General features: G+C 42.8%; 1 protein-coding gene across 1 annotated transcript; it reads left to right on the forward strand.

The window, feature by feature from the left end:
• The first annotated feature begins 756 nt into the window (after positions 1-756).
• Positions 757-11,234, forward strand: LOC143338219 (protein bicaudal D homolog 2-like). The gene is made up of 8 exons (XM_076758462.1): positions 757-1,295; positions 4,875-5,087; positions 5,782-5,934; positions 6,289-6,753; positions 7,182-8,186; positions 8,390-8,541; positions 9,065-9,296; positions 9,926-11,234. The coding sequence occupies exons 1-8, from the start codon at positions 1,056-1,058 to the stop codon at positions 9,926-9,928; spliced, it is 2,463 nt and encodes an 820-aa protein (XP_076614577.1). The 5' UTR covers positions 757-1,055; the 3' UTR covers positions 9,929-11,234.
• Positions 11,235-11,489: the final 255 nt, after the last annotated feature.

Consider the following 11,489-nt stretch of genomic DNA (forward strand, 5'->3'; position numbering starts at 1 on the left):
TGTTTTTTTAATTATTTTATAATGTCAGTTCATGTAGTTGAAAATCATTTTGGGAGTAAAAGCAGATTCTGATTGTGTTGGTGGAGCTACATTTACATTCAAATCACCAGTAGAGCAGAATTAGGCAATTCATTAAGTAGCCTGACAGTAAATGAATGAGGAACTATTATTAATTATTAACTGATAAATTATGAATCATGACAGTTGTTCAATTAACTAAAAATGCCAAATATGTTACCAATCTGCTTTTCTGCATTTTATTCCATTTTAAATGGAATATTTTTTGGATTTGAGGCCAAAAATACACAATAATTAATCAGTTAATTTGAAAATATGAAATAATGAATCGCGTCTTTGCAGAAGAAATTGAAAATTGTGTCTTTAATGTGAGTTTTTACTTATTATATCATATACTTATTACATTTTACTTATATTTATTATTTCTTGCTTTGTTTTAGAGATGATTCTTACTGTTGCCTTTACTGGCGTAACACTGCATATTTCTCCGTTGTGGGAATGATTAATATGTCTTATCCCATCTTATCTTAATAAATTTAAGGCAGTATCTGTGGGTATAGTTGTAGTTTCATTATAAAGTCTCTAGATGGCAGTGCTGTACTGACGTCTTCAACAAATTAACGAACCCCAGCCAAACCCACGCAATGCATTCTGGTACTCGGAGTCAATATGGCTGCTGAAGTACGTACTCCTGGAGATGCTGGCGATACACTTAAAACTACATTTCCCTCCCCACTCACAGACATTTGAATGTCTTTCAGGGGTAGCTTTTTCCAATCGATGATCTCAACTGAAGTTTCTCTGTCAGCTTCATGAGGAGGCTGAAGAGACTCCTCGAGAATGACAAAAGTATCGTCTAGGCTGAGCACTGTCGAAGTCTGTGGTGGAAAAAGAAAAAGGGAACTAAACGCCATTGCAGTCCCAACAATGCGGTTCAAACAAAGACGGCACTGATTTGTGGTCTTGGTGGTTTCCTGCGCTGCTCCTGCTAGCCAGGGCTGGGTCCCGTTACAGTTGAGACTCGGCGGCTCTCCAAGATGTCTATGGAGGAGCAGGAATATGCCGAAGCGGTACTGGTGACGGAGTCCGGGCCGCAGTGGCTTCAGGCCGAGGTCGAGCGTCTTACCCGAGAGCTCCGCGAAACGACCCATGAGAAGATCCAGGCGGCTGAGTATGGGCTGGCGGTGCTGGAGGAGAAACAGCAGCTAAAGCAGCAGTTTGATGAGTTGGAGACGGAGTACGAGACGGTCCGACATGAGCTGGATCAGCTGAAGGAGGTAACCCGAGGTCACAGCCACGCAACCAGACACTTAGAAAATGATTGTAGTGCTATCGGTATGTGAACAGTAGCATATGTTGTGTTTGCAGGACGTTAACAGTCAAAACTCTGTTTCCCAACGGACTTGAACATGTCAGTCAGACCCACGCGATCAGAAATAAGTGATCTAAGCTGTCAATCGTGGGCCTGGTTCCTTTGAAGATCAGCCTGAACTTGCAAGTGCCATAAAGGGAAAAGCTGAAACTTGTCTGTACGGTTATGACAGATGAGTATGTGGCAGCCAAATGCTATTCTAAGCAGAATGAAAGTCGCATGGCGTAATGTTTTCTTCATATTGTAGGATAAAAATGGATATGAATTACTTCACTTGCCCGTACGTGCTCTTGGTATGTAAGGTCGAGGCCTTCGAATCAGACGTCTGCAGCTGCAGAGTGTGTCATATTTACATGGCCATGTGGCCAACCTGGTGCGAGTTTATTGGGTCTAAAAGTAGCTGAAGTATCAGGCTGCAGTAGAAAATAAGTTTGTTTCAGACTTGTTTTGCAATTCAATTAAAAGAGAATCCTGAAAAATATCATATTTCGGATGGTAATTTTTTTAAACTCCTGTCCTGTGGCTGTTTGGAGAGCCGAGGTTTCTCTCAGTTTCTCCTTCCAGACTACAAACTTTTTGGATTCGTGAGAATGGATTAGGTCAGGAGTGTCCTCGGTTCAGATGACAAGGATGTTTTCGTCTGTGAATTCAGCTGGTCAAGATGGGTTTTCCTCATCAATTCAGTGTTATAGTTGTATGACTTTAAAGCAGACTGTCGCCAACAAATCTCTCTTCACAGCCGTTATGATCCTGATGCCTGTGGAGTGATTTAATTCTCACTTGAACCAATGTCATTCCTTTTTTACATGGCAGTCTATGACATACCCACTGATTTCTGAAAGGCTGAGATTAAGTTATTAACAGTTATTAGAGCCTTACATTGGTCAATAAGAAATAGCCTGGACAAAACTGAGGTGGGATGGGAAGTGCTGCAACCACCACAGCTCAATGATACAGGCTGAGGCACCTGTCAGTCAAGCAAATACAACACAAAATGACCAATGTCACACATTTTACCTTAATATCTTCTTAGTAAACCAATGAGTTTTAAAAAGACAGACATAAAAAGCAATGATATTAGTTACTGAGATCCTGACTTGTGGGAAATTTTGCCTGTATGTCCAGAGAGAAGTTGGGGTTTTCCCTTCTGTTCAGTTCAGACAGTTTTCTTACAGCCAGTTTATCAACCTTTAGAGGAACTGCTTCTTAAGGCACTTCCACATTGGCTCCAGCATTCAGCAGCAGTGGTCGCCTCATTTTATCGACTGTATCTCCATCGCTCACTCTTAATTTAGTGTTTTGGGAATCATCCATATTTCATGTGGTGTTTGACTGGTTGCCAGAAGGCCACAAATACACAGTATTCTAAACTGTTACTGCAGTTTGTCAGGACTGCTGTCATATGTGACAAAGAAAAGCATCAAATCCTCACGTTGAAGAAGCTGCAGCCAGAGAATGTTTGGCATTTTACTTGAGAAAAAACTTTTTTTTTTTTTTTGCATTAATTAGTCAATCAACAAATCGTGAAACTGTTGCAGCTCTATTTTCAATCAATAAATGACATGTCCAGTCAAGATGAGGAACTGACTTGAGTCAGATGCTCTTTCAATGACTTCCTGTCATTTGTATGTTGATGGGGATTTTTTTCTCCACATCACATTTTTCATGACATAGATCACAGTCCAGTCACTGAATGACTCATTGTTGAAGTCATTCTCTTCGTGGCACCTCATGATACTGACGGTTACTTCTCTCTTTGGCAGAGGATGTCACTGAGGCTGACGTGGGAAAAGGAATCATCCATCAGCACTCACTGTGCTTTAGGCCACAAATTGATTCACATCATGACTGACCACTGCTGGTTACACATATCAGTTTGTTTGACTAAAACCTGGAGGAAGAAAAAGCAGATGCTGGTGGGAAGGTGAGCCACAGCTCTGTGCTGGGTTTCAGGATTTTCCTGGACAGTAGGTGTTCGCTCCAGTCAGCTCAGTGTCAGTGCTTGTTGGCTGATGTCTAGTTGACTGTGGGAATCTGACATCAGCCTGTTCATATGAAATATTAATCTGTTGTCCTGACTCTGTCCATACTGTGAACTTAAGCCCACAGACTTTACTTGGTATTCAGCCATTACTGCATTCATGACCACATTAGTGGTTACCTCCATTACACCCACCCCTCTGCTGCAGAAAGACCTTCATCAGTAGAGTAATTTCTAGAGTTCTGCCAGCATCTTGCGCAGTTCTCTTGTTCATTCTGTTTTTGCTTTATTTGTCATTTTTAGAAACTGTTACCAAGTTTGATAAAATCAAGCAGCAACCCCTGAGTCTTAAAAATGAAGCTGACACAGAAGTGCCAAAAACTACAGTTCCTCAAATGGCTACTTGAGGCTGGGTCCAAAATTGAGTCAATCTCCATAGACCACCATATTAAAGCACCCAACATTATAACAGAAATAAACATGTTTACAGCCTGCATAGCTAATTTCCCCATTCATGACACTTGTATCATATAACTCACCCCTGTAAATTATATTAAGGCTTAAAGTTCTGCATAATTACGGGTATGGTTGCTTTGAGTGACAGCTAGCCGTGAGGTTTCAGCAGCCAGGCTTCATTTGGCCTGCCTCAGCCCCACATCTTTGCCCATTTTGGATTAGCCGGGTGTTTGTGGAGTCAGGCACTGCTAAGATAGCGACAGCCGGAGCCACTGACAGAGCTTCACAATGGCTCATCAGAAGCCTGTGGGTGATGCAGCGGAGACCATGTCTCAGTTGTTTAAAACACTCATTAATTGATACAATGTGTAGAACACTAATTTTTATTTTGATAGATAAATATGAGTGAGTTGTGGTTGTCACTCCTGTTGAATCCATCAGGGTTCAGGGTTGTTTTTGCCCTGAATTGACATGTCAGGGAGTTCATTCTCAGGCTGTGTACAAGCTCTGAAAGCCCAGTGTGACATTTATGTTAACTTTTGGTAAAGAGGGAGATTTGAATTGGCAGAGCTTGTTGCAAGTGATGCATGACTTGTGATTTAGTGCTGTGGTATGAAAATATTTGCAAGTTATTTTGTTGAGGTTTTGAATGATTCTCTGCAGGAACGGACAGCCTTTGCAAGACGTGCTTAAATTTCTGTGGCACATGGAAATGTTTTCATTGATATGTGTTAAATTTGGATATTTACAAGTTTTAACTATACATTCACATTCTTTTGTCGCAAGTCAGATTTCCAAGATAGACCAAACTGAATGAGGGTGTTTTGTTGTTCCCTGATTGTTGAGCGAACAAACGACCAGGAATAAATGCAGCAAATGACATATCTTCATATTTTGGAATAAACACTGTTTGAGTAAGAGAGCACTTATCTCACTGCCAGTGGTTACTCTCATCATACTTGTGTGCAGGCATCGTAAAGCTGGTTGGCTATCAATCCTTGATCAAAGTAGTTTGCCCTGATGTTTATTCCTTCTGTCCTTCCTCAGGCGTTTGGACAAGCCTACTCAACCCACAAGAAGGTGGCAGCAGATGGGGAAAGCAGGGAAGAGTCACTGATCCTGGAGTCTGCCAGCAAGGAGGCTCTCTATCAGCAGAAGGTCCTGGAGTTGCAGAATGAGCTCCGACAGGCCAAGGCCTCCTTCACCAGTGTACAAGCTGAAAATGAACGCCTGTCGTCCATCGCCCTGGAGATGCGAGAGGTGACTGTGTAATTATATGCTGATCGGGAATAAAATCTTATTTCAATCATGATGGTCCTAAACTGCTCTGTGGATGCTTTTGACATACAGACCCGCCATTTCCATCTGTGCTGTGTTAAGTGTTTTATGTAGCAAAGCTGTGGAAACTTTAACTGTTTTTCCGAAATCAAACGTAAATGTTTTGTTAGTGCTTAAATCTGGATTAGTTTAAGCATGCGTGTTCTTGAAAGGCTCACAACGTGCCTCAGCTACAATCAGAATGGGATGAAAGAGGTTCGTAAAGCCAGATCACTGCTAGCTGTCAGGGTGAGTTGAAGTTTGTGCTTGTAGTGGGGGAGGGTCAGTTAGGAGGACTGCAGTGAAACCAGCAGGAAAGATGACGTAATGGTCCACTGTGAGTGACACAAAGGATGTCCTCCGCCAGGGCTCTGGGTTGCCTGGATTGGTAAGTGGACCATGTCCTCCTTCTGTCATTACATTCGCCTGCCGAGTCTTGACCCTGTGGTATGTGAGACATGCTGACACGCTGATCCTCATTTCACTCACAGTGACCAGACCGTTGCAAGGATGCAGTTTGCGCTGCCTGGGTTGTTTTTTTTTTTGTTTCACTCAGTCAATGATGGTGAACGTTTATTTTAATTAGAGTGTATTCTCATGCAGCCTGCCATAACAACCCCTTTCCTCCCACCTGCAGAATTCAGAGCTGGCAGAGCTGCAGCGCAGTCAGCTGCGTGATGACATCAGAGAGTACAAGGTGCGGGAGGCTCGTCTGCTGCAGGACTACAGCGAGCTGGAGGAGGAGAACATCTCTCTTCAGAAACAAGTGTCTGTGCTGAGACAGAACCAGGTGAGACCAAGAAGATGGAGCTCGATACTGACTCTGTTACACATGTTGAGCTGCGTGGGAATCATGGAAGAATAGTCATTGTTTCATGTAAGAAAGTGATGAGGCTTCCACCCACCCAACACTTTTGAAGTGTGCTAGAACCTAAAGTGGGAGTCAAAAAATTATTTTCCTCCTTTTGTTACTATTCCCATCAAATTTTACATTCAAGCTTTTGTTTAATGGTCACTGGACAGTATTTTGTAGTCATTATGGACAATATGAGTCACTTTGGGCTAATAGACACAAATCAGCTGAATTATGCATAATCAGCGGAACTGTTAACAGCCATATTTGTATTTTTAACCATCTGCTAAGGTGGAATTTGAAGGTCTGAAGCACGAGATCCGCCGTCTGGAGGAGGACTCTCAGTGCCTGCACAGCCAGCTGGAGGAAGCCATGCGTTTGAGAGAAATCGCTGAGCGCCAGCTGACGGAGGCCTTAGAAACAATTAAAACAGAGCGTGAGCAGAAGGCCACCTTGCGCAAGGAGCTCTCCCACTACATGACCATTGGGGGTTCTGTGTACAACAGCTCTTTGAACATCTCCATCGACAACCTGAAACTCCACGAGGACCCCTCTGCGGCCACCGAGCCTGACAACGACGACCTGATCAGAGGCTTTGAAAACGGTTTGATCAAGGCAGGTGAAGGTGGCGAAGACAACAGAGCTGCTGTGAACAAGAGAGGAGAGGCTTTCAAGCCAGCTCCGAGCCTGGTGGACGACCTGCTGAGTGAGCTCAACATCTCTGAGATCCAGAAACTTAAACAACAACTTGTACAGGTAGGAAGCCTATGGGATGCTCCTTGACCATCCAGCACCATTACTTCCTGAATTATTGCAGGGTATTTCCTGATGCTCTGTTGTCAACGCATTCACTCAAAACATGATTCCTTATTATGCTCAAACATACTGCATATCATACTCATGCATCTGTAAGGCGACATCTCCAGTTATCACAGACATATCATAAGACTGTTGGATTGACTTTTTACTTTTCATACTTTTTCATTTATGGCCATATCAATTTTTATGCATTTCATATAAATTAAATGTGTATTTGTGTATTTTATGGGTATATTTGCTGAATTCACTTTTGTTGTGCTGTTGCTGATTTATTTATTAATGTATTTATTTCTGTGTTTATTTATTTACAGTCAGATGCTGTGAAGTTAGCAAACTGACAGAAAATGCCTTTGTTTGTGTGTTAGGTGGAACGGGAGAAAGTGGCCCTGATCAATTCTCTCCAGGAGAACCAGAAGCAGCTGGAACAGGCCTATGGCACTGTGTCTGAACAGAAGGAAACCGTCAACAGGCTGACCGAGAACCTCAGTGCAATGAGGAAACTCCAGGCCAGTAAAGAGCGCCAGTCTGCCCTCGACAGTGAAAAGGACCGGGACAGCCATGATGACGGAGACTACTACGAGCTGGACATCAACGGACCCGAGATTCTGCAGTGCAAATACACTGTGGCCATGTCTGAAGCTGGAGAGTTGAGGCAGGAGCTGAAGACTCTGAAGGGAAAGTACGAGGAGTGTCAAACCCAGTATGAAGATGAGCGATCGCGGCTGGAGAGCGACGTCCAGGAGTTGAGGTCAAGGCTTGCATCCCTGGAGAAGATCAGCCAAGGAGATAAAGCCGAGGTGGCTCGTCTGGAGAAGGAGCTCCGTCTGGTCAGCGAGGCTGCAGGAGAATCCCTCGGCAGCCTTAACGTGGCCCAGGATGAGCTCATAGCTTTCAGTGAGGAACTGGCCAATCTCTACAACCATGTGTGTATGTGCAACAATGAGACCCCGAACCGCGTCATGCTGGACTACTACAAGCAAGGCAAGGCCATTGTAAGAAGAGGGCAAGAAGGGAGGGAGCATCAGTATTCCGTACTTCTCACTAATGGACTGATCACTGAGACTGAACTTAAAAAGTCAGACTCCAGCAGCACCACAGCCACACCAGCACCTGCTCCAGAGCACCGGCCAGAACCCATGAACATCTATAACCTCGTAGCCATCATCAGGGACCAGATCTGCCACCTGCAGCAGGCAGTGGACCGCACCACTGAGCTGTCGCGTCAGAGACTCGCCAATCTGGAGCTGAGTACAGTGGCCGACAAGGACAAAGAGGCTTGCATGGAAGAGATCCTCAAACTCAAGTCCCTGCTTAGCACCAAAAGAGAACAGATCGCCACCCTCAGAGCTGTGCTCAAAGCCAACAAGCAGGTCAGACGACCGCCGGAGAGTGTGTGTGTCTGTGTGTGTGTGCGCGCATGCCTGCTGAGTGTGTTTCTCAGAGGAAGGATGTTCTTTGTTTCTCAAACTGTGCAACAGATAATGAGAATTTGCTTCAGCCAAAAACAACCACAGTTTAGACTCTTACAAACGTGCAAGAAATCTGTAATTATAGACGGTCTTATTCCCTTTAGACGGCCGAGGTTGCTCTGGCCAACCTGAAGAGTAAGTACGACAGCGAGAAGGCCATGGTGACTGAGACGATGATGAAGCTTCGCAACGAACTCAAGGCTCTGAAGGAGGATGCTGCTACGTTCTCCTCTCTTCGAGCCATGTTTGCTACAAGGTATGATTAAACATAATCACTGGTTCACATTCCATTCCTGACAAACATGAAATCAGACATCGTGTGGTTCTTCTATTGTGTCCTTTGTGATCCATTGTACTCTATCTGCAACAGGAAACATATTTCTATATATATATGTGTGTATATATATCACACATATATCTTTACGTCCTGCTAATTCTGCCTCTTCACAGCATCTTTTCCTGGTAATGAAAAGAACATTTTTAAACTTTGTTGCTTATTCTGCATAACTATTGTTTGATTGTCTATACATGCTTATGAGAAAGCCACAAAGCATTGTGGGAACAGTCTGATGTAATACTTGTGCGAGTGGAGACCTCATCCTCCCATCTGGAAAATGCTGGCTGGGGAATGGAGAAAACATGTGACGGCAGCAGCACTTCAAGGCCAATTGCGCCACCTGCTGGAAGTAATGCTTCTCACCTCTCCTTTTTTGTCTCCACCTCTCTCTCTCTCTCTCTCTCTCTCTCTCTCTCTCTCTCTCTCTCTCTCTCTCTCTCAGGTGTGACGAGTATGTGACCCAGCTGGATGACATGCAGAGGCAGCTGGCTGCGGCTGAGGATGAGAAGAAGACCCTGAACTCTCTGTTACGGATGGCCATCCAGCAGAAACTGGCCTTAACGCAGCGCCTGGAGGACTTGGAGTTCGACCATGAGCAGGCGCGTCGCAACAGTGCAACAGTGGTGGGAGGCAAAGGCAAAACAAAGGGCAAGGGAGCCTCTTCCAACCATCATGTAAGTCAGAGGCTGGTCTGTAGAAACATCTGTGAGTCACAAAGCACCAGCAGAGGCTCTGGGCTCTTCTGCAAGGTTTTATGTGCCCTTTATAGGCTCCTATATCTGTACTAATGTAAGATTTGCATCTCTCTAAGGCTTTGCATACACTAACACTAAATTCTCTATTTTTGTAGCCATTAAACATTGAATACAATATGTGGCATGCAAGTATTACTACTTCATACCTCTGTACTGTTAACACTACATAGTGGTGTTCACAGTGTTAGACTGGTTGAGCTGTCCTTTTTTGTGCTCTCTGTAATTTTCTAGCAGAAAAGCAGTTACATTTTGACTAGCTGTTGTTTTCATGGTAAAATTAATAGAGAGAATCTGTTGAGTCGGCCTGAGAACCACATGAAACTGGAAACCTACATCCTAATTTTAATTCAGCTGACACCTGCTTCAAATTTAGTGTGATAAGTATAAGCAGGTATGATTTTATTATGGAAAGTACCAGGCTTTCATCCACCTTTGATGCTAAATTCAGGAATAAACTCCATCTGACTAAAGAAGCAGAAATGAAATGTCACCAATCAGGAACAATAAATTTAACGTGATTTTCTTCTGCTTTATCTTTCCATTTGCAGTAAATCTGTCATGCCATGCGCCCCTAAGGAGGTCCGTCTGTGTCTGAGGAGGTGTCTGGGACAGTTGTCAGTCACATGTGCTCCTGGTTCCTTCGTTCTCTAATCATGGTCCAAATCATATCATCACAACACAAGAACATATCCAACAGTATGCGCCAAGGGCCTTGTTGTTATGTGCCAAAAAAAAGTATGTTAAATTCTGTTGAACACTTTGACTGCAGAATGAACGACTGACTTATTTCATCAGCTGCCCACTGCAGCCCTTCACTCTTCCAACAACATGCGCCACTATTGTTACTGAACCAGAGGAAGAATCAAGATGGGTGTTTTGCTGATTACTCATTGCCTGTGTTACCCTGACTGAGCACTTTTCTTTACTTATTTGCTCTTAGGTGATTCGTCTTTCCTTCTAAAATCATACTAATTCTTTTCAAGTATTTTACAGTGTTTTCCTGGATGTGCATGTTTGTCTCCCAGATTCTTGATTTAACATGTTTTTGTCTGTATTTATTTTATAGCAACAAAAACAGATTATGTGGAAACTCATTGGTTGAAATCAAACAAAAGAGAGAAAATAAGCTCTTCTGCCTTAGTTGTTTTTCCTTTTGGCCTTGGATTTCGAGGTGCCTTTCTGACAGCCCACAGAAACAAGCTGTCAAAGTTATCAAGATCACCAGTTCTGCTTGTTTTCACTATATGATCCTACAAATCTGGAGCTTCAAATTCAGGGTCTGAACTAGATTTTGTATAATTGGGCTCCTCCTTTGTAGATGCGGCAAAGCTGTTACAAATTCAAGTCTGCTTGTTATGACTAAGGAAGAGTATTAATGCAAAGCTTATTTAAAGATTTTTAAGTTAAGGTCAGATGTTAATAGTATTCATAAACATTATTCATGAAGGAGAGTTTTAATGTAATTGTTTTAATACGACTTTTCGTAAGCCTTTTGAGTCCTAAAGTCCATTGTCTGCAAACAATAAGCCTGCAGTGCCATTTCGTTATATATTTCTATAAGTGCAATTTGCATGGCGAGAGAAAAGTTCATGTTTATGCTATGTAAAAATATTTTACACATTGTTGCTCACATACTTGGTTCTAATTGATTTTATATGTTTTTACTATAATTGCAATTGTATTTATTTGACACGTCAGACTGCAGGATGTCATCGTCCTTTTCGTTTCATAAGGGAGCTTGAGTGGCGGTGGCTGCTCAGAATATCCACCAGACTGAACACGAGCGAGATTCATGACTGTGGGCTTCTGTCTCTGACAGTTATGACTGGAGAAGAAATAAATCTAACTTTCACAATACTGAGGTCTTTGTGCTTTTTCAGTGAAACAGAAGTTAACTCCACATTAAGTTTTACAGTAAAGACAAAGATGTCTAAAATGCTGTGATAGATGGGTCTATCATATTACTGATCAATATTGATAGTTCATGGGGTGGGAGGCTCTGCATATTTTTTTCTGAAACATTAAGATAATTTATCAGCTCACAATAAGATGCTTTACAAATGCATATTACATAGAATAAATACAAAAGCTTTACAATAAATAAAGACATCA

The sequence above is a fragment of the Chaetodon auriga genome, chromosome 2 (genome assembly GCF_051107435.1).
Source record: "Chaetodon auriga isolate fChaAug3 chromosome 2, fChaAug3.hap1, whole genome shotgun sequence".
NCBI classification, from domain to species: Eukaryota; Metazoa; Chordata; class Actinopteri; order Chaetodontiformes; family Chaetodontidae; genus Chaetodon; species Chaetodon auriga.